The 23,784-nt window shown below is 36.5% G+C and overlaps 1 protein-coding gene across 13 annotated transcripts in view; it reads right to left on the reverse strand.

The window, feature by feature from the left end:
* Positions 1-2,281: 2,281 nt before the first annotated feature.
* The window catches only part of Birc6 (baculoviral IAP repeat containing 6), a 242,185-nt gene continuing 220,682 nt past the window's right edge, over positions 2,282-23,784 (reverse strand). For 12 of the 13 annotated variants that reach the window (XM_063230115.1, XM_063230081.1, XM_063230100.1 and 9 more), the window contains 8 exons: positions 21,795-21,940; positions 20,965-21,075; positions 17,106-17,323; positions 15,188-15,349; positions 11,818-11,895; positions 8,526-8,714; positions 7,644-7,778; positions 2,282-3,442 (listed from right to left, as the gene is read on the reverse strand). In XM_063230115.1, coding sequence (XP_063086185.1) covers positions 3,263-3,442; positions 7,644-7,778; positions 8,526-8,714; positions 11,818-11,895; positions 15,188-15,349; positions 17,106-17,323; positions 20,965-21,075; positions 21,795-21,940 — 1,219 coding nt within the window. In that variant the 3' untranslated portion in view covers positions 2,282-3,262. Of the gene's footprint in view, positions 3,443-7,643; positions 7,779-8,525; positions 8,715-11,817; positions 11,896-15,187; positions 15,350-17,105; positions 17,324-20,964; positions 21,076-21,794; positions 21,941-23,784 lie in introns of those variants that run through there. The other variant, XR_010040847.1, reaches the window with a different exon arrangement.

Consider the following 23,784-nt stretch of genomic DNA (forward strand, 5'->3'; position numbering starts at 1 on the left):
TTTAGCATCACCTATAGGTGTAAGAACTTACCAAAGTATTGGCTTAATTTTGGTGAAGCATATAATGTGGTGAAACAATGTATCTATGTAAGTTTATCTTCTAGATAGTTTTAGTTTAAGGAATAAATGACCAGTTGATAATGTCTAGACATGACCCAACCCATATTTAAGTAGACTGCAGCATGCTACGCCAATCACTGCTCACAAATCACTGCCACTCCACAAAAGTTCAACATATAAGTCCTTTGCCTCAAGTAGTATGAGACAGAGGACATTGCACCTAAAACCATCTCATCTGACATGTCATACAAGACATCAAAGATGAACACAAATCTGTTTCTTTTAGGAGTTGGAGGTGTTACTCAGTTGATTAAACAGTGCTGCAACTGGCCCAATTCCTAGCACCACAGTGAGGGTGGAGGTGGCAGTTAAGATAACTTCAGAGCTAATCACTTGTGTGCAGATTGACTGGGGTTTTGTCTTTTTCCTTTTTATCAGTACCGGGGATCAAACTCACGACTGCCTGCTTTCAAGGCAGGCGCTTACGCCGCTGAGCTAAACCCCCAGCCCCAGATTGATTTGGTTTAATGGTTTCTACATGTCTCCATGATTTCTGTATGTGACTTAAAACCCAGGCCACCCTTTGTTGTGCTCTGTTGTATCCTTTATCAAGGTCTTCATACTTAGCCTTCTGTCCGAATTTTTTGCAGCTTGTAGACATATGAAAGCTAATCATTCAGATTTATATACACATACACACATTCCCACCCCGCTTTCCTCAGGCTTTGTAAGTTCTGTCTCCCTGTCCACCCTTTAATGGCTGTAACTTTTGATTTACCACCTGGACTCCAGAATGGACTCTGAACTGACTGATCCCCTTGTATCCCAACAGTCTGATTTTCCTTGAACAGTCTGGCTAGGTTGCTTCCCTAATTACACCACTGCTTGCTATTCTATTGTACTATTCCTATTTTGCCTTTTAAATTCCACTACTATGATGCTATTAACTGTGCTCTTAGGTCGGGTAACTTCATTTGGCCTTGCTGAAATTTTTTTTTTTAACATTTTTTTTTTTGTCTTTTTCCTTTTTATCGGTACCAGGGATCGAACTCACGACTGCTTGCTTTACAAGGCAGGCGCTTATGCCGCTGAGCTAAATCGCCAGCCCCCAGCCTTGTTGAATTTTTTATCCACATTCTTCGACTCAAGTTGTCTTTCTTTAGGAGCCTTTCCTGATCAACACTTTGCCCAACCATGCCCCTCCACTGTGATCCCAACAGCAGCCTGTGAACCAGTCTGCCACAAAACTTACCATATTACACTGACATTGTGTTTCATAATCTTTGTGTTGGGGAGCCTGTACCCAGTACAATGTGAGTGCTCAGATGTTCACTGATACAAAGTCACGAAAGATATCAGATGCAATTGTTTTCATGTAACCTATTTCAAATTTTAACTTTCCAGCCTTGGAATCGCAAATCTATGAACTGGATCTGATAGCAGTGAATGGTTACCACTACTTTCATTTTATGGAGCTTCGTGAGGGGTAGAGAAAATGATCCAAATGCAGTTTTTCACACAGTATTAGCATCTGATCTCTGGTAGACCACAGCCAATCAACAACAAAACTAGCATGGGGGACTGACAATTGCGTTTTTACCTTGTTTTTTTGTGTGTGTGTGGTACCGGAGATCGAACTCAGGATCTCACACTTGCCAGGCAGGAGCTTATGCTGCTGAGCTAAATCCCCAGCACCCCCTTTTAACTTCTTATTGGTAGTAATTTTACATTTAGATTTTAGTTAGCAGGTCGGTGGATAACATACAGTTTTCTCCTTGTCATAAACGGACTTCACTGTTTTGTCACTAGTGTGCTCTATCTACATTGGTGTGTGGAGCATTATCCACCAGACCTACCGCTAATATGCTTTGAAACCTTATTCCTGGTCACAGGCTCTTTGTTTCACTTTGGCTGATGTTTAGAGTTCTACACTTTGTTACAAGACAGATTATCATGTTCCCTGCTTGCCTTTTTTCTTCAGAAAGCAAATCACTGTTTAGATTAAACCTTCTCCTGGTAAACTCCATATTCAGGATTCCACATATGACTTTATTTTATAGATACACATTGTCAAAAGTCATGTTGGCTTTCCTTTATGGTAATTGCTACTGGAGAAACAGCAGTTGTTCCCTCATGCTCAGGTTTTGAAAGCACTCAGTTCTTTCTTTATAGAATAGCATTCCACACGATGGCAAACTATTTTACAAACAAGACATACTAATTCACCTAAGTCTTTATTTATTTGGCTCTAGGAAGAATTTGCATGAAAATGAGCCTGTATGGCAGGTACAGAATGTACTGTAACAGCACCAGAGAAGTACAGCCTCTCACCTCACAGAGCCTCCACTTTAATACAGACATGTGACTGCAGCAATAAAACCAAACAGTCCAGGAAAAAATGAGCCCTTTAAGAAAAAAAAAACAAGCAAACCTGGTTTAGAGTTAGCTTTTCAAATTGACTGTTCCTTTTCATATACTTAAACTCAAATAAATGGATACATTCAGAGGCCCAAATGTTGGCATAGAATAAAATCATGTTCATTTATTTTTTCTGCATCTTAGAATTAGAAGGCATAAAATTAAATATGTTGAATGTAATAAATTCATCCATACAAGTGCAAGTCTCCAGCTGTAATGCAATTTATGTCAGATTTATTATTTTAAAAAATGTACCAGTAAATCAAAAAAGAGGGAGTACGTCCATTTAACTTTTATTGAAGTGTATGTAGGAGGTCTTCAGAAATCAAATGAGCATGAAGTTATGGCCAAACATAAAATCTATCAAATTCAGTGAAAAGTTGCTGACTTTAAATAGTAGTTGTAAGAATGACCAATATATATTCTTTGTTAACAACCCCTCACTCTACAGTAAAAAAAAAAAAATAAAATAAACATTCAGTAAACATTCTTTCCTAAGGTAGTTTCCCTTATATATCAGTGATTTATCCATTTCTTTGTATACACAAATTTGTTGAACATACCAATCAGTGGTTCTCACAATTGAAAAATAAAAGCACAAAAAAGTTTACACTCTTATACAGGTAAATAAAAGATCACCTTGAATTAAATTGGATCTCCTTAAGGGCATAGTATAGTTTCAGTTTCATTACCTATTACATAATTAGTTTCTTACATACAAATATTGACATATTTGGCTTGTGCTTCGAAGCCTTTGTGTCTATGAAGTCCAGGTCAATGCAGTTCATAATTGGAAGTCACTCGGGAGGTCTTTGCTGCTGCCAGGTTTGACCTGATCGTATGACAGAGTCTCCTCAGCACCTGTTGTGGCCCTGCACACCTCTGAGGCATCATCAGCATCGGGGTCCAAGCCTTCAGGGCAAGGAAGTTTTAGCAGCTCTTCTCGGAGCTGAGCAGTATGCCGCTATATGGGAGAAAATCACTGATGTTAGAACTACAAACTCAAGGATTTTAGAATATTGCTGAGGGAGGAAAGGGCTTTTAACAAAATCTACAGCATCTGAACTACAAATATTTACTGAGCACATCTTTAAGATAGTCACTGTTACAGGCACTTAGTACAGCAGGAAGTAAATAAACAAAAAAAAGTGGTAAAAAATTTCTACACTCAAAATAATTGATACTGCTGAAAAGCCTTGTAGAATATAACTCCAGAGCCTACCAGCACCCTGACCCTTATTCACAGAAAACTATTACTGGTGAAGTGCAGGAGAGCACTAATCTGATACAGTGTTCTAAATTAAAAATGGAAACCTCTTTGTGTCATAAGGTACCTCTGCCTTAAATATTTTTGAAAGGTTTATTTTGAAAAATAAACCCAGGCTAGGGCTGTAGTTCAGTGGCAGAGCATCTGCCTACAAGGCCCTGAGTTACAGCCTTAGTATCACTGAAAAAACAAAAACAAAAATTTTAACAGTCTGAATGACACAAATACTTATCAAGCAGTAGGCCCTATCTGAAACATCTGCAAAATGTTTTAGATTGTCTCATGTAGTATTTTTATTATTAGAATTAAGAAAAAACCTCAACAAAGACAAAAGATTACTTAGAGAGTAAGTAACTTTGCATTACTCCATGCTGCATTATAGAAGGGTATAAGATGCTCATATATGGTTGTTTTTATGCAAATATATTTTGCTTAAAATTTCTAAACAGAGAAATGAGCACAAATATCTCACCAAGGCCTTTGGAAATCAGTCACAATCAATACTTGGCTTTGAAAACTAACCAATATGTTCACAACAGTTTTTATTTGTGAGATGCTAACAATATAAAGAAAATAAGCATAATGAGGAAGATGTTACTCTTGAGTTTGGAGCCTGAATTTTAGTTGGAGGTGTGGCAAATGGTTAAGACAACCACACACTTGTATTATTTATAAAGGTTCAAAGTATATTTCACATGCTGGTAACTCAAAATTTCCCTATCCCTGGTTTCCCTTCCACTATGCTAAAAAAATTAAATAAGGAAAAAGAAAAATTGTGAGCACTGGGCCCCAACTTGGATGGGGGACAGATGACTTTATTGTGGACCCAATCTGCACAGCTGTACCCCTGCTCCTTCACTAGCATTCCCCAGTGAGGTAGTGTTACAATTTATGTGTTTTTGTTTCCCAGACAGAGTTACATTATGCAGTTCAGGCTGGCCTGGAACTCACTTTGTAGTGCAGACTGGTCTCTGGAGTGCTGGGATTACAGGCATGCCCCATCACTTCCAGCATTAAAATGACAAAATTTGTACTGATTAAGAGATGAAGATTTTCAGGTCAGGGTAGCATAGCATTTCCAGGACTGTACTATGCTATGCTGGATATAAGAGTTATAATATTTGAAGATTTTAAGACAAAGGTTAAAATTAATATGAAAAGCTACAAAACCTGATCTGAGGAAAGATTAAGTTCTAATTTTAATGACAAAGCATTTAAGTGAAAATGTTAGAAATTCAGGAAAAGCTAAGACCAAACAGCTCAAAGAATTGCTTTTGAAGACGATGCAGGACTTCATGGTGTCGGAGGCCCCCGGGCCTCATGTGTTTGCATTGTGCATTTGTTTGTTTGTTTATTTATTTATTTATTTTTATCGGTACCAGGGATCGAACTCATGACCACCTGCTTGCAAGGCAGGTGCTTATGCCGCTGAGCTAAATCCCTAGCCCCTGCATTGTGATGGGTTCATTGTCTAGAGCTTGGATTGATGGTGTCAGTACTACACCCACCTAGGGGTAGAGCCAGCATACAATATAATGGCTGAAAGAAGGCAAGAAGAAGACGTGTCTTTCTCTCTTGCTGGTTTCTGCCTTGCTGTTTGCAGTCTCCACGAACTGCGGCCCTGCCATGCCAGCCTGCCTTGTAGCCAACTAAGTATGGACTGAAACCTCCAAAAACTGTAAGAAATAAACCTTGCCTTTCCCAACTTTGGGCATCAAGTATTTTGTCTCAGTGACGAGTAAGAAGTAACTAAGACACCAGACGGGGTGGTGCACTCCTGTAATTCCATCACTCAGGAGGCTGAGACAAAAGTAAATTCAAGGCCAGCCTGGGGAACAAAATGAACCCAAGATCAGCCTGAAATGCATGGCGAGACCCTGTCTCCAAAAAACCACACCAAACAAAACAGAACAAAACAACAACAAAAAAACAGTAAATGGAAGGTGGGTGTGGTGGGGGAGACTGAGACATCACCAAGGGTTCAAATCCAGTCTGGAATAAATAGTGAGTTCAAGGCCAGGCTGACCTACATAGTGAGACCCTGTTTCAAAAAAACTGAAAAAAGAAAAGAGTAAATGGACAAAGCTGGAGGTCCAGATATAACGAGAAAAAGAGGAGAGAGTAAATAAAATAGCTCTGAAGGCCACAAAAGAAAAAACACACTAGAAGAATTAACAATGTAAGGAAAAGACCAGCCTACAAATGAAAAGTGCAGCACAAAAGACTGATTTCTGCAAATGCACCAATAAGTAGGCACACCATGTTATTAAAAACTTCCATGAAAATTTCATGGTCTAATATAAAGCTGGGCCAAATACAAAAATAAAAGGGAAGAAGTATTAATTGCTCCTGTTTGATAATGAAATAAGTGACATTAGTATTGTGTAACATAGAGGGAAAACAGAACCAACTATCTCTGTTCTCCTCTTTCCAAAAAAAAGTTTTTAATGGATAATTTCAAACACACATGGAAGTGGACAGAACTGTGAATACATTCTCATGTATCCACCTAACTTCAACCGCCTCAATAAGCAGCCACTTTGGTTTCATCTCTGGTCCCCTCTCCTTCCTCTTTTCCTTTTTGCTTTTTTTTTGTTGTTGTTTTTTGAGACACAGTCTCACTATGTAGCCCAGGGTGGACTCGAATGCAGGGTGATCTTCCTGTCCCAGCCTTCCAAGTGCTGGAATTATAGGTGTACACCACCACACTGGTTTCCTCTTCTCATTTTATTTGGAAGCAAACATCAAGACATCAAATAGTCTGTCATTCATAAAAATTTCTACATAGAAATCTGAGAAGATAGAGATCATGTTAAAAATCATATCTAAAATTACCACAAATCCTTAACTAAATGAAGACAGTTTTAAATTAGAATGAAAGAGCCATTTGGAGATGGAAAAAAAAAAGGGTAAGAAACAGTAAGTTGTAGAGGATGAAAGGCCCCAAAGCAAATTAAGAGTAAGTATTTGAAGGCATGAAAAAAACGTGGTTATTACAAGGAATGATTCTCATACACAGAGAAAAACAATCTTTAAAACCATTACATTTGTCATTTTGATTCTGGAAATGCTCAAATGAAAAACTGCTTGCAGGGCGAGGTGGCACATGCCTGTAATCCCAGCACTCAGGAGGCTGAGGCAGGAGGATTCTTGCAAGTTCAAGTCCAGCCTAGGCTACACAGAATTAAACATCAGCCTGAGATACATAGCAAAACCTTGTCTCAAAAAAATCCCCAACAAAACAAAACTGCTTGCTTCCTCTAAGGTGTGTGTTATCCTCGTCTTTAAATATCTCCCTACAAAACTCTGCTGGCTTAGTCTCTGTTCCATTTTCAATTTTAGGAACTATGACTCTACTGTCAAAAGAATGTATCTTTTCTTTAGACGTTATGGTAGCAATTTATAATGTTCTCAACTTAAATAAGTTTATGCTTAATTGCCTCCCTCCTCTTACCATGTGGTGGGCACGGGTGGTCAGTGAGTATAAAATTTTGTTCAAATTTCAGGACACATGTTAGGCAAGACTTACGGTTCAGATCTAAAATGTCCCCCAAGTGCCATGCAATCAAAGGAGGTGCTTTTGAAAAGCTTCTGGACTGTGAAGGTACTAAACTGAATAGTGGATTCATCCGTGAATGAGTTCACAGTGGAATGGGCCACTTAGGGGTCCCCGCTGGAGGAAATAGGTTACTGCAGTCTTTTGAGACATACACTTTGTCTCTCATCCTTCCTCACCCTCTGGTTCTTCCCTGACTCCACTGCTTCCAGACACCATGAAGAGAACAGCTTTTTGTGGATGCGCCTTTTCTCAGGAGTTAAGAGTAAACCTTTCCTCTTTAGGCTGTTACCATTCAGGTATTCTGTCCCAGCACTGGGAAGTAGCAGCTGCCTTACTCACCTTGAGAGCTGCGGCATGGTGAGACATGGTCCTACCCACCCGCTTATCACTGCTGTACTGCTGGATATCTGCAATCCACTCCTCACACTGGGCCATAATCTCAACTCTTTTCAAGTAAAAATGTTTGTGTATAACCTTGAAAAAAAGAACAACTAAATAAGTACATATTTATGTCAAAGGTATTGGTGCAGAAATCAAAAGAGAGCCCTTAATACAGCACAGTTTTCACACTTTATCTTCTGGTTAGTTTACAGGTATGACTTTTATTTTATGAAGTTAAATTTCCTTGTAGCTTACATATGGGATTTTAAAATATCCTATCTTTGAACTGTTAAATACATAAGTAGCAACAGTCTGTCTGACAAATCTAAATTAAAAAATGGACATCAGTATGGAAGTATTATTCTCCGTACTGGTTGAGCTTATACTGTGTCATGAGCTTCTCTGCCCTAAGAAAAGGAGAAATAATACCCACAAAGAAAAATAATTAGACAGAGACCTCAAAATGAGTGCAAAACACCAATATGACCACTGCATTTACATTAGCAGTCACTGGATTTGATGCGCAGGACATTGAAAAATGAGTTAAGACATAGCTTGACGTGACAGAAATGCAGGTTTTTCAAGGGGAGGAACTTAGTTTCATTTATTCTTAAATGTTAAATAGTAAAAAATAAAGAATATAACTGCCTAAAAATATAGTCAGATGTTCTTCAGAATATACTTGGTTTTAAACTTCATCTGTACTATAGTATTGATTTTGTAAGGGTTAATGCTAAGAATTAAAAAGATTTATATATCACATTCTATAAAATATACAGGCAAAAATATTAGTGATGAGATACGTCTCTAATGTCTTTAATAACGTATTACTGAACATACTTCTTTAAAGCAGGGGGAAGGGTTTCTGATTTGCTCTAGCATAGCCCATTTAACGGTTGCTTGTCGGATGTTTCCATCATATTCTCTAGAGCTCTGGGTACCACTGGGAGTGCCTCGAGACCGTTCATATCCTGGTTCATTAAAGTAAGGCTCAGCTACTAATATAAGAGACTGGACAGACACCAACACCTAAAAAATCAAGGAAATAAAGAATTACATGGGCCCATTTGTACTTCAAGTATATTTCTTTTTATTTACAAATAACCTCAGTATGGATCTCCATGTATTTCTATCACCACAAAATTGATTTTTATGACTATGACTTTAAAGTACTTTACTCAAAATAAATTAATATTCTACCCATCTATACCACCTCCTTTTTTGAAGCAAAGTTTTGCTGTATTACTCTGGCTGGTCTCAAACACCTGAGCTCAAGGAATCTTCCTGCCTCAGCCTCCTGAATAGCTGGAACAATAGGCACCTGCCACTGAAGCCAGCTGCCACACCAATTATAACTACTGTATCCAAATTGTCCTGATTTTTCATCTGTAATAGTAGCTGTGTACTTTTAACAACACTCACAAGGAGAACTGCATAAGGCAGTTTTAGATACCCAGTCTAAGAAAAATTAACTGCAGCAGTATCACAAAATCCTTATTATTAGAAGTTCACAATGGTAACATGCTCTCAGCATTCTTGATTACCTCTGACCCCGTGCATTTTATCTGAAGGCTTGTTTCTCCAGGAGTAACATATATCGAGAGAGCTCATTCTTAGCTAATACAGCAGTTGGGGCTACTATACCACTACAAGCAGCTAATATAACATTTGTGAAGGCAGGAAAACATCAGATGCCATCTGCCTATTTCTTTAATGAAAAAAGATCAACAGCAATTATACTGTTATTAGTCACGATGATTATGCAATGTCACACATAAGCATTTTTTTTTTTTTGTCTTTTTCGTTTTTATCAGTACCAGGGATCGAACTCACGACTGCCTGCTTGCAAGGCAGGCACTTATGCCGCTGAGCTAAATCCCCAGCCCCCACACATAAGCATCTTGAATGAAGGTGTGTATCTCCTTACAAGACTTTAATATGGGTCCTTTGAACCTAAAACTTCTGAATTAAAAGTAGGTATGATTAAGTAAGATGTAGGATAATGAGGCAAGGGTCAGTTACAGGAGGAAAAGATTTAACCGGTGTGAGACAAAGCTACGTTTGACGCTTTATGAACCTGAATGTATCACTGAAGGAAAGTACTTTTCTTTTGCTAAATACTATTTTATATACACAACTGAATACTTTCTTCCTTTTTTTCCTGAGACACGGTTTAACTATATAGTCCCGGCTGGCCTCAGAGTTGAAGAAAAGGGGACAGGGATTTAGCTCAGCAGCTTACCCGGCAAGTGTAAGGTTGTGAGTTCGATCCCTGATACAGGAAAAACAAAAACAAAAACAAAAACAAAACAAAAAGACCCTGAAGTAACACTTCAACTTCCCAAGTGGTGGATTACAAGCATGCACTACCATGTCCCGTATCAATTCTGACACTGCTGAAACAGCCTTCCAGGGGACAGTTTTTGTTTTGGTCCTCTGGCTTTTCAAACAATCTTTACTATAATCCTCTTTTTTCTACAAGTATTAAGTGCCTCTCATAAGTCTATAAGAAAAGATTTCTTTATTTAACTCATCTCCTTGTACACAATATAATTTTGAGTTAAAAAGTTGTAGATTCAAATAAAGGTTTAAAATTACTTCAGCTTCACAACCCAGTCCACTGAAGGAACATAAAGAATGGATGTGTGCCAAAAAGTACTTCCATTAGAGAAAAACTTTATTTGAAAAATTGTGAAGTTTTCTTCTCTACCAAAAAACATTTATTAGCAGAGATTAGAATTTCTTTGAATTAAGTTTAAAGAATAGTTTATGAGACTGGTTTTCCTATTATTGTGTGACATATCAGCATATTTATTTAATCTTTTTGAAAGCAAATAAATGCATGTACTTTCCTGTGTTTGTTCATCTAATGTAAGATAGAAATATAAAAAAAGAATCTTTTGAGATAGGTCAACTTTAGGATACTTTACTTGAGGATAATTTAAAGTTATCTTTCTTAAACACATAACCGAAACGAGTCTAAAATACTACGAGCCAGGCCAGGCATGGTGTCCTATGCCGGCAATCCCAGCACTTGGGAGGCTGAAGTAGGTAGTTTGCCTCATGTGAGGCCAGCCTGGGCTATATAGTGAGACCCTGCCTCAAACAAACACACAAAAAAATGAAATACCCTAGGAACTCTTATTGGTAGTACATACCTGTATCCCCAGCACTTTAGAAGGCTAAAGAAAGCAAGAGGATAAGTTCAACCCTAGCCTGAGGAACTTAGCAAAACCCTGTCTCAGGATAAGAATAAAAATAAATGGCTAGAAATGTAGATCAAACTGAAGGTCTGGGTTTAATCCTCAATACAAGAAAAACAATCCATCAATTAACCAAATAAACAAGCACATAGCAAAGATAACTGCTTCTACTTCGTAAGTGAACAAGTGACACAGTGGAAAGACATCCATGTCTTTGCTGGGATTCTACTATTAAGACAGAGCCTAAGTAAAAATGGGGCATTAGGCAACATATTTCATAGTATATGTTCAAGTGATTTGTAGAAACTACAAAAAATTAAGGACTATGAAATTTGTGTGTCAAGTGTTCTGCAAAGTAATAACTATGAATTCTAAGCTTATGAATTCCAAGACAGCACTTTTGTGCCTGAGGAGTCAATTCTTCAACTACATTACAGAAAAACCAGATGGTATGTGAAGAAACATGTACCACCAGTAGTGTACTAAATTCTATTCATGTGAGTTTAAGTCCTACAGTGCAAGCTAGGACAAGAGAAAAAGAACTAGCTGTATCATCTCACTGCATCATAGTATATTTAAGGATCTTAACAATTCTGTATATTTTATTATGTTCTGGAGATTGAATACAGAGCCCTACACATGCTATATAAAGTAATGAACTACAGAGCCACCAGGCCGGCCCAACTTAAGGCTTTTTCTAAAGGTAACTTTTTTCAAAAGTAGATTTTTCCTGAGGCCTCAACTTGAGACTTTAACTCCAAATGAGACTTCACTGCACTACTCATTATTGCACTATTCAGTAATGATTTAGAATTGATTTTCTAACATTCCATATTTTTTACTACATCTCCACTTGGTCACTAAAATGTTTTTCAAACATACATAGTTTTTATTGTGTAAGGGAAATCATCACGAGAAATTTTATTTACTTGCAAAAAGCTTGAGGTCTGAGGATTCCACTTTTCTTCTGGTCTCCCATGCCATGTATTTAAGATGCTTAAACAAACCTGAAGAAGAAGAAACATAAATAGAAATGGAAGGTATGTGTTATGGTTTATGTTTAAACACCCCACCCAGCCTCAGGCAGCCATGGGGGCGGGGATGCCCTTTCAGATGTGGCAATCCAGGGTGTGACTGGTTTCTTGTCTAGCTGGTGCTGAGTGCTGCACCAGCCCAGGGGCCAGAGCTGACATACAATACAAAAGAGGAACCAAGGAGTACTTTCTTTTTCCCTTTTTGTCCTCTTCACTCTTATCTCTTGCTGCTGCCATGGACACTGCCCCTTAGCCACTCCACCCTGCCTTTGGAACCAGCTGAGTATGGACTCAAACCTCCACAAACTGTGAACTAAATAAACTTTCTTTCTTCATTTGGGGCACTGGGTATTTTGGCCCAATAACAAGAGTAAAGTAACCAAGACAGAATTCTTAGAACAAAAAACAAAACACTCTCATATCAAAGCATCTCGGTTTTATATCCCCAAATGTAATACAAATTAGCAACTTCAGATGTGATACAAAACCTGTATGGGATCGTAACTTTTTCATAATGAAAAATGAAACAGCACCCATTATAGATCTACATAAATAATATGTACTTTAATGAAAAATAGCTATTTTCCAAAAACAAAATTTTTAGTGAAAAAACGTGGTAGTTTACATTTTTAAAAAATACTTCTAGATTTTCAAAGTAAGATATGGCTTTTAAAAGCTTGATTTTTGTGTCTGCCCGTATATTCAACTTGATAACATTTTACATTGGTTGAAGTATATGGATCACATCTATTCTCATACAAACATGAAATTGGAAAAGTGAGGAATCCACAGACTCCTGAAAGGGCACTGAGAATTGTCAGGGTTCTTTGGAACATGCTCTAGGACACATTAGATATGGGTTCACTTAGATGAGACATTATAAAACCACCTGAAAAATACAAGGAAACAGTTCACTTTGGGAAAAACGGAAGTGGCAATATTTTATCTGTACTTTCAAACTATTGTTGTAATAAAAACAAAATTGGGGCATATTACATTATGTTCTTCTTTTTCTTTTTGTCTTTTTCATTTTTATTGGTACCAGGGATCGAACTCACGACTGTCTGCTTGCAAGGCAGGCGCTTATGCCGCTGAGCTAAATCCCCAGCCCCCACATATGTTCTTCTGTCATGTGAACTATGACCATTAAAAAAAAATCCAACAGATTTGTGAATTTTTAATGGTAAATTTACAACTTCCTATAATGAGAAACAAATTTAGAAGATAAGGGCCAGCAGCACAGCACTTGCCTGGCAAGCACGACATCTTGAGTTCAATTTCCGATATCAAAGAAAGAAAGAAAGAAGAACGAACGAACGAACGAACGAACAGTAAGTGGTATTTCATCTAGTATGTAGTTTCACTGATAAGGAAAAGACCTCCATCTGAACAACCTTATATATTGTGCAAAGTATTGTTGTATATATCATTGTATTTGATCTTAAGATCATTTTTATAGAAGTAGGACCTAAGGTTAAATTTAGAGACCAGTGTATAAATATTAAAAATAGGTTTGGGGGTTAAAGGTGTGTGTGTCTCAGTGGTAAAGCAGTTGCTTAGAATGTGCAAGGATATAGGTTCAATCCCCAGCACTACAAAAAATATGTATGAATAAAGTTTATAACTGTATGATTCATTATCATCATTTATGTTGGTGGCCCTCGGGCTTCATGCATTTGCATTGTGCATTTGTGATTGGTTCATTGTCTACCGCTTGGATTGGGGGTGTGAGTGCTACAGTGGCCTAGGGGTGGAGCCAGGATGCAATGTAATGGAAGGAAGAAGGTGTGTCTCTCTTGCTGGTTCTGACTTGCTTTTTGCAGCCGTCATGAACTGCAGCCCTGCCATGCCCGCCTGCCTTGGAGCCAACTAAGTATGGACTGAAACCTCCAAAAACTGTAAAAAATAAACCTTTCCTTTCCCAACTTTGGGCTTCCGGTATTTTGTCTCAGTGATGAGTTAAAAGTAACTAAGACATTTATAGAATACATGATTATAATGGCAAGAGACAATATAACTTTTGACATTGGACTCCCAATCCCTTATCCTTGATCTTTAGCACTAAGCTTTATGGAATTAATTTAAATAAATTTTAGTACTTTACATAAACTCTATTCAGTTAGTAGTATCTCTCAAAAAAAAAAAGTCAACAGTGCCATTTTGTTTTCCCAGTTTAGAAAAACTACACACCATTCTTCCAAAGAAACCAAGGTTCATCTAGGGTTTCCTGCTATAAATAAAGAATTCTAACTTTTTTTTTGTCTTTTTCCTTTTTATCGGTACTGGGGATCAAACTCACGACTGCCTGCTTGCAAGGCAGGAGCTTATGCCGCTGAGCTAAATCCCCAACCCTGAATTCTAACCTTTTTGATATGACCTAATGAAGAAAAAATGGTAGCACAGCAACTACAAATCCAAGCAGGTTGACCTATTCCAAGTTAAGAGGGCAAAACCAATTGAAAACTTAGGGTCACTCTTGATTAAAATGGATTCCTTCAAATAAATGCTGTTCTCACCAACAAAAAAAGTATCTGCTTATCAAGTGTATGTATTTTTTCTCATAGTGTGATGGTTTCTAAACATTAAGTTTTAAACATGGAACTTCCCACTGAAATTCCACCAAACTGTCCAAAATTATTTTGAAAAGTTATGATTGTTACTTTAAACCTAATTTTTAAAGGTTTTCTACCAGGTGACATGATTTTCGTTGTATCTCTTCTCTTGCTCAGTTTCGTTTATGACAAAATTTTTTACATGAAAAATGAAAATATTAATAAAAACTGTTAAAAACAGGTTCACAATTTTTTTCTCATGGAACATAAAGGTGGTTTTGATAGCAAAATATGTTGCAATATGCAAAGCAAGAGTGCTGACGGTGCCATGATTTTGTTTTTTGTCAACGTTCAGGCATTTGTGAGAGACTGACTAGACTGAGACACAGAAATTAAAGCTAACAGGCCAAGACAGACACGGGCTGTGCAGTGCCGTAAGGGAGCACATCTTTCAGCAGCTGCCACAGAATCTGACACGTAAGTTTGTCTACTGGTAATTCTTAATACGTCAAGTGCTTAATACTAAAGTGTTTTTGCCCTTCTCAGTTCCTTTTCTCTTATTTGTCATGTAAAACTGTACACTGGGAAGCAAAGCATGAAGAAACCCATGTCCTCTTATATAAAGATAAGTAAAACAAAATTTTGTTCAAATCATAAAGGATCTTTGGATTCAATACATTGGCATTAGAAACAAAAGACAGCAATTACGCTACCTTGCCATCATTGTACAAGTTTGGATTGAATCGTACACTATGGCCGCCAGTTGTCTCTAGATTCACAAGAGGTGGTGAACTTGGATAATCCTGAGGAAAATACACATCAAACTCAAAGCAGCCATTTGCATAGGGGGTGTCAGCTGGCCCAGTTATCAGAACCTGGTATGTAAAAGAACACAAAAAAGACTCGTGTCACTATTCTGGTATTTAGCAAAGTAAAACGTCACATAAAATATGGAAAACACCACATGAAATAAGAATCCTTTCCTGGTGGTCAATAAACACCTCTACCAGAGTATGTTAAAATGAAATCAGAAGTTGTATTTTTATCATATACAGGTCAGAAGAAAATAAACACAGGGCTAGGAAATGGCTTTTGGATTAGAATTAGTGACTTGGTTTTGACAGAAATGGGTTAGTAAAAGAGATGCCTTGCTGGGTAGGTGCTGCCTGCCTGTAACTTCAGTACTCAGGAGGCTGAGGCAGAGAGATGATGCGGTAAAAGCAGGAGGATCAGCATGAATTTGAGGCCAGGCTGGGTTACACAGTGAATCAAGTTCAGCCTGAGTTACACAGTAGGATGCTGTTTCAAAAGTTGAAAAACAAAACAAAACAAAAAGTCAAACCAAATCAAAAAGGCCTATTGCAGCAAGAAAGTTTACCTATCAAATATTCTTTAAATCATTAAATCACTTTTTCTGGAAAACCTCATGACTTTATAATATTTTCAACAATTTGAGATTCTATACAGATTACTCTATCTCAAGGTATGAAGGTATCTGTTTTAAATCTTCAGGTAAGGTACTACATAAGAAACAGCTTTTTTTATATTCCTTTATATCCTTTCTAGGATAATGAATAATGTCAAATAGGTAACAGGACAAATGTTCTCATATAACATGACAAAAAGAACTAGAAAAAATACTAGGTGTTTCTCTTAGTAATAGTCCAAAAGATAGCAGAAGACCTAACAATGAATGTAATAACTACTTGTAAATTTCATGAGTCATCCAAAAGATATTTAGTGTGTAACCTAAAATCAACAAAGTCTTTTGACAGTAAGAGCTGTGTGTTGAGGCAAGTGGCCTTAGAGCTTCAACATGTGACAAATCTGATTTATGGTATGGGACTCTTTGCTGGGATCATTCAGGTACAAGACACTAAACAGAGGAAAGCCCACAAATATGAAGTCCTGTGGGTCATTTAGTGATAAAAGTACATGCCTCGGCAATAATCTTTAAAGGGTCCTAGGGCTTGTAAGAAAAAAAAAAAAATCAAATGTGATCAAATAACAAGGTCTATGGGAGTTCTGCAGAAAAAAAATTACTGAAATGACAAAACAAGCAAGAAAAAAAAAAAAAAGCCAGAAGTCAATGGGTCAAAAGTTTTAGCTATCTACCTGAGGGTTAAGAATACTTAACCCTTCAATTAAATCATAAATGTGAAGTCGTATCAGGATTTTTTTTTGGAATTTATGATCAGGTCACCATGGTATAAAACATACATAAACATTACATATTTTTGTATTGCCATTACTTTATTCATAGACCTTATGCATTTATAAATACAAAAGCTTCCCAGAAAAGATTAAATTTTGAAGATTTATACTGTAAAAAGTAGGAGGACTAAGTCAACTTGGAAGAAATCTTGCCACTTTTTCCTAATAATCAACATTAAGTCCTATGGCACTATGCTCCAAAACTGGCCATATATAAAAAGGCCACCTTTTGTAATTTTTCTCTAAATTTTATTTTGCGTAACAGTGTGATTCATATATCCAGAACTAACAATAAAGTCTAAAGTGGTCACCAAAACTTCTATTAAAAATTTTTAAAAATTCATATTTCTGGTACTCTGTATCAATATCTGAGTAAATAGGTTAACCAGGGAGACAGGAGCCAAGTTTTGTTTTCACCTTCATAATGTCAAGTCGTTCCTCATCACAGCGTACAAACACACTGGAGGATGAAGACAGAGGCAGTGAGGTTGAAAGGGTCACAGCTTCCTGGGCAAGGCGGCGGGCTCTGGCAGCACTGTTCGCATCATTTGCATTTTTCATCTGAGACATGTAGTGGTAATTTACTTTAAAACCCAATTTCCCATCTTCATCTTCAGAAACCATTTCAAATGTATCTAAAGTAAGAAGAAAAATCATAACTGGGTAAAAAGGGAAGGAGAATCATAACTGGGTTAAAAGGGAAGACAGCTAATATAATAACATAGATCACAAACAAATCACTAGTAATCTTCCACCCCAAATGGAGACAGTATCGCTGTGTAAGAAATTCAAAGTAGAAATGCTTACATCTGCCTGTGTGTTAACACTATTGGATAGATAGAACACATAATGGAAGCAACATCAGTGAACGATTTTTAGTTAACAGTGTGGAAACACTGCTAAGTTATATGAAAAGTCAGTAACAGACATGATATTTATGACCCCATAGGTAAAACAAAACCTAAAGATCAATATTTTGACCCCATCCCTGGCCTCATTAATGAAATATTTACTTCTAACATAAACAAACACATTTTAAGATCTCTTCTCAAACATACTCTTAAAGAAACAGCATGGGGGCTGGGGATTTAGCTCAGCGGCATAAGCGCCTGCCTTGCAAGCAGGCAGTCGTGAGTTCGATCCCTGGTACCGATATAAAATGAAAAAGACAAAAAAAAAAAAAAAAAAAAGAAACAGTATGAATTTCCCTATCTTTGAATGTGGAACACTTAGTAATGCTATATAGCCTACAGGATTAGGTCATACATCGAAGGCACTAGTAGGCTTTCTATTTGCTCTTGTGAGGAGGATATGTCACCTTTCTATGCCACACAACCAAGAAGTCGTAAGTAGACAAGAAGCTGAAGCCTCGTATCAACAAATTCACAAATGAGTCTGAAAGCAAAGACTTTAGATGACTATTGCTCCAGCAGGATTGCTGACAAAAACCTCAGCAGAGAGATGGCACACAAAACTCCAAACCCATGGAAACAGTAAGATAATAATAATGCTTAATCAAACGCATATAACCAAATAAAGTATTAGCTTTTAAAAGGAGAAATATTATTTTGAAAAAACAAGTTAACACAAGAAGAGTGAAGAGAACATCCTAAATTGTCAAACTTAAGCAACAGCTGTACACTATACCCCAAATCTGAAGTATATATTACTTTTTTGTATATTATCTCTTGAGATCTTTTTGGAAAACCTGAGGGTTAAGTACAGCAAAAGCTACATGATTTCTACTGAGATTTCAAAGTATGATTTAAAAAAAAAAAACTCATTATTTTCTGAACCCTAATTTAGTGTTGTTTCTGATATAGTCAAAGTACCTTGGGCTAGTTTTCAAGGATGAAAAGGAAGCAAACAGGTGACTATTAATAAACAGTTACCTAAATTTGGAATTTAAGTGTGTACTTATATTAGAGATGTACACCTTATGAAAAGTACTGGTATCATCTTTACAGTAGTCCTTTTCAAGAATTTTAGAATCCAGAGTTCTGGCCATGGAGGGATTTAGGCAGCTTATTCACCCACGCTCTTGGTAAGCGTCTGCATCACGGGCCAGGAGGAGAACAGAGCTCCAGAGTTCCGGCCATGGAGCGATTCGGGCAGCTTATTCACCTGCCCTCTTGATAAGCACCTGCAGTTTGGGCCTGGAGGTGAACCATTACCTGTGAGCCAACTTCTAAGTTAGGGAGCTGAAAATCAAGCACCTTTCTCCCACCTGCCCCCTCCCCCCTTACCTACTGGGAACAGATATTTCAACATCTCTTGGGAGGATGACCATATGCAGTATAGCAAATATGGGGGATTTCCTTCTATCTTCTGTTTGAAGGCATAGGTTGTTTTCACTTTTTGTTATATTTCTTTTGCTTTATTCAGTATTCTTAATTGGTTTTACAATGTTCTATTTTTAGTTTGATTTTACAATACTTAATTGACTGGATAGCTATTGTTAAATTAAAGAGATATACCATAGTACTTAGTACTACTATCCCAGTATCCTACTGTGAAATTCTGTACCAATTTCACTGCATTGTCTCGATTGGCTTTGTTCTGTCTTATGCTGTTGCATAATTGCTACTTTCAAAACTAAAAAAAAAAAAATACATGTTAAGACCCATGCATGTGTAGAATCTATGAACAGTTTATGAGAACTGATCTTATGACAGTTGATGAAATGAACAGATACTTTGAAGAAAAGGAGACACTAAAATACCCAGTGCTGATCCTGGAGTGTCATAATGTGAAACTCAGCAATAGTGTTATTCGGGGCTGGGGATTTAGCTCAGCGGCATAAGCACCTGCCTTGTAAGCAGGCGGTCGTGAGTTCGATCCTTGGTACCGATAAAAATGAAAAAGACAAAAAAACAAAACAAATGCAATAGTGTTATTCTTTGTTCAGAGTGATATTAGCCTGCTTGGGTTTATTGAAAGTCAACATAATTGAAGATATGAGTAACTGCATATATGTTTAAGTGTAGAGGACTGATAACCATATTTCTAAGTTTTTGTTGGACAGTTGAACAGAACTGGTTGCAATCTCACTGTCTGAATCCCCACTTTATATTCTCCAGTTTAGTATCTTGAATAACTGTTTGTAAGAAGAAAATCTCTAATCATCAACTAGTGATTTACTACTGTTTATTTTTCTTTGAAATTATGTATTATTTCTACTCGTTTTCTGTTTTTTTAGTCTTTCTTTAAATTCAGTTTTAAAAAGAAGACACTACAGTACCCAGTGCTGATCATGGAGTGTCATGAAGTGAAATTCAGCAATACTATTATTCTTTGTTCAAAATGATTTTAACCTGCTTTAGTTTGTTTAATCTAAACTTTTTGAGCTTATCTAGAGTGGGAAAAAAAATCTAAACATAAATGAAGAGATGGATAACTGCATGTATGTTTAAAAGTATAGAATTGACAACCATGTTACTAAGTTTTTGTTGGACAGTTGATTAGAACTTTTTGCAGTCTCCCTGTTTGAATTCCCACTGTACATGTTCCATTTTTGTACCTTGAATAACTATTTGTAAAACGACATCAACTAGTGATTTCTTTTTTTTTTCTCTGAATGTATATACTATTTCTACCTATTTTCTGTTTTGTTTAATCTTTCTTTAAATTAACAAAAAAAAAAAAAAAAAAAGAATTTTAGAATGGAAAACACTAAAACTAGGCTAGGTTAACAGGGTTTTCTTGCCAGGTGTGGTGGTGCATGTCTGTAATCCCGCACTCGGGAGGCAGAGGCAAGAGGATCATTGCGAGTTTGAGACCAGCCTGGGCTACAAAGTGAGCGCAAGACCAGCCTCTAGACCCTGTGTCAGAAAAGACAATAAAACAAAATAGATAGATAGATAAATAAAGTTAAAATATATACATGTGTTTTCTAAAGAAGCCTCTCATGGAACTCTAAAAGAAAAAGAGTAATAAATTATTAAAAGTTCCATGTTTTAGTTTCCTGTAGGCCAGGATGTATGAAATGGAGAGTTATGACAGTAACAGGCAGGGGTGGGGTAGAGCCAGCGCTGGAGTATTTATAAAGCCTGTGTGAGACCTGGATTAGATTCGAGACACAGTAGGAGTGTAGAAAGAAAAGGAAGGAGGATCTTTCTGTTCTGTAGACATACAGTTGTGCTTTGACTTACTTAGATTTCTATAGGCTTTCTACTGTAGTTGCAATTTTTTTCCAAATACAAGTACTATATTACTATACAGATGTAAATTCAAAAGAAGAAAATGAGATCTGAATGAACGAAAATTTTTAACTTACCAAACTGTAGTTTCTTCATAACAGCCACATATTTTTCTTCAAGCGATTTTAATACTGATAAAGGTTTGGGTTTCATAGCCACCTTCTTTGAGCATTCACCTAGTTTTTTTTCTGTTATTTAATATTTCAAAATAAATAATGTAAGTGTTTATTTTTGAAGATTAAAAACAATTTGTTTTTGAGATTCAAATTTTAAATCACAAAAGATCATCAAACTCTCCATTACCATCTTCCTATTTTACCATTTTGAGAACAAAGGATTTCTATTTCATAAACACAGTAACAAGCAATCACTTAACCAACTTTATTTATTTGTTTATTTTGAGACAGGGTTTTACTGTGTAGTCTAGCTTGGCCTTGAACTCACTTATGTAGTTCAGGCTAATACAGAAGTGAGTTCAAGGCCGGCCTCAAACTCATGGAAATTCTCCTGTCTCAGCCTCCCAAGTGCTGGGATTACAGGCACGCACCACCATGCCTGGCAATCTAATCAATTTTAAAAAACAAAGAAACAAAGAAGTGAACTGACACATGAAAAAGTATCTGCTGCTGTTACATTAAATGTCAATTTAATCTAAATTCTTATACATAGTCTTAATGTCCCATTTCTTATCTAACAAAATAGCATTTTTCAATTCATAAGAAATTTAAGATGCATGCTGTTGTTTTAAAATTACAAATTATTCATGAACAAAACCTTGCAGAGAACAAACTTTGCAAGTAAATGCACTTGCCTATTAACACAATAGGAAGGAAAGGTCAGTTTTCTATATAGGTAAATGAGCTATCTTGCATTAAATGAAAGGTAACATAAGAGGAATGGATCATACCTTGATTTGCTTGCCTTAAACTGGTGGTAGCTGCATAAACTATCTCAGCAGTTTTTTGGATGTCTGGTACCAAAAGAGTAAGTCCTTCTGGTTCTTGATCAGAGGCGTCTGGTTTCACTCCTGTTTTAACATTTTCCCTTTTAGATCTGAATTTTTTTTTAATATGGAAAGAAAATGCAAGAAAAATTAAGTTCTTGGGACTGAAAATCAGTACCTCCATAAATTGATAACACTGGCTATAAATGAGTGTGTATGACACTTGTCCTATATGATCTATAGCAGGAGTAGTTTAAATTAGGTTCCTTGTTGCTTTTCAAACTACAAGCTACTTCTTGCTAATAAAGTTACAGGAAGTTCTAGTTAAAAAGATAAAAAGATAAAGATTATACAAATGTCATGCTCTAAAATATCCTGCTACCTGACATGTTCTTTACATCTTTACAACTATATTTAATTAGAAATATCTACAATAAGCAAACTCACTTCTATTGCTTAAAGTAGTAACAAATGACTTTCTAAGACATAAGAATCAAAAGAACCACACACAGTTTTTAAATTCTAGTTGTGAAACTACTTAAGAATATATTAATTTCTATGAAATAATTTCAGAGTAGGATGTAGGTTCACTATTGGTTATCTTACCAAAATGTGCTTCTATACACTGAATTTTCTGCTAAACACTACATATTATTTTTAGAACACAAATCATCTCACTATCACTTTTAGGACCTATAAAAAAAGGGTGATCAAATTACACAATGAATGTCTACATTAACTTTCTTTTTGTTGTTCTTGCTCTTTCTCTTAACTTTTACTAGTACATGTTTACATTACATAGTGATGATGATGTTTTCTGAAGCACGGTTTTTGCTATGTACTTCAGGCTGGTCTTGAACTCACTATGTAGCCCAGGGTGGCCCTGAGCTTGCAGCAATCCTGCTGGCTCAGTCTGAATGCTGGGCTTATAGGTATGTGCAATGAAAGGTTGGTTAAAAAATTTATTACAGTAAAAGACACAGCGCCGGTTAATCCCTTCCAAAATATTCCCTCTTGCTTCAAGCACACGTATCCCATTAGTCCAGTCACCTTCTGAAGCAGTTCTAGAAATCCGCTTTTGTGTTTTTCCAAGGTGTGATCAGAACTATGTAGAATACTACAGCATCCACACAACAGAAAGGGAGGCCCCCAGTATTATGTATCTGGCACCATGCAACTCCTGGTTCTTCTCAAAGTCAAATGATCACAAAAGGTAAATATCTTGAATAGATTCAGGAACTGAGGGAGCCACAACATGAAACATGAACGAGGACTTCAACAACTACTTTGGAGCGGCCAACAACAATGGAATAAGTATGTTTGAAGAAAGAGGGATTACTTTGAGAGAAATTAATGGCAATATAATTTTTGCTACACTAAAATTTTAAAATATTCATGCTATTTTTCAGTCATACACCATATGCCCAGTCTTATATCAAACTGTTCTAACAGGTTGTTTTACAGCAAAGTTTTAGTATAGAGAACATCTAAATGTTTCTTTAAATTATGTAAGACTCACTAAAAATCACAACTAAACATTTCTTTTTCTTCCTTTTCAACTCCTAGCATGTTAGCTACACAATACATGTTTACCACTTAATTTCTTAACTGAAAAAATTTGTACTTTCATTCATTAAATATATTTCAAACAAACCCAAATCATATGTAAAAAAGTTTAAAATATTATGCTGACACAATCTGAACTATACAGCATGTATTTTTTTTTACTTGTACACCTATTAACAAAAGGACTTGATCATTATCTTAAAATACTATTATATAGAGTGAGCATGGAGTCTTAAAGAATGTAAACACAAAAGAATGTAGAAGAATCTATAAAATAATATGTCACCTATGTACAAATGAACCTTAATCACGAAGGTAAAAATCTGACCAGAAGAAATGCAATGTTTGACAAGAGATAGATAATAAGTAGTAAAACAAGATACTTATG

This window comes from Cavia porcellus, unplaced genomic scaffold (genome assembly GCF_034190915.1).
Source record: "Cavia porcellus strain 051 isolate PalLab524CR breed Dunkin Hartley unplaced genomic scaffold, mCavPor4.1 scaffold_1, whole genome shotgun sequence".
Taxonomy (NCBI): Eukaryota; Metazoa; Chordata; class Mammalia; order Rodentia; family Caviidae; genus Cavia; species Cavia porcellus.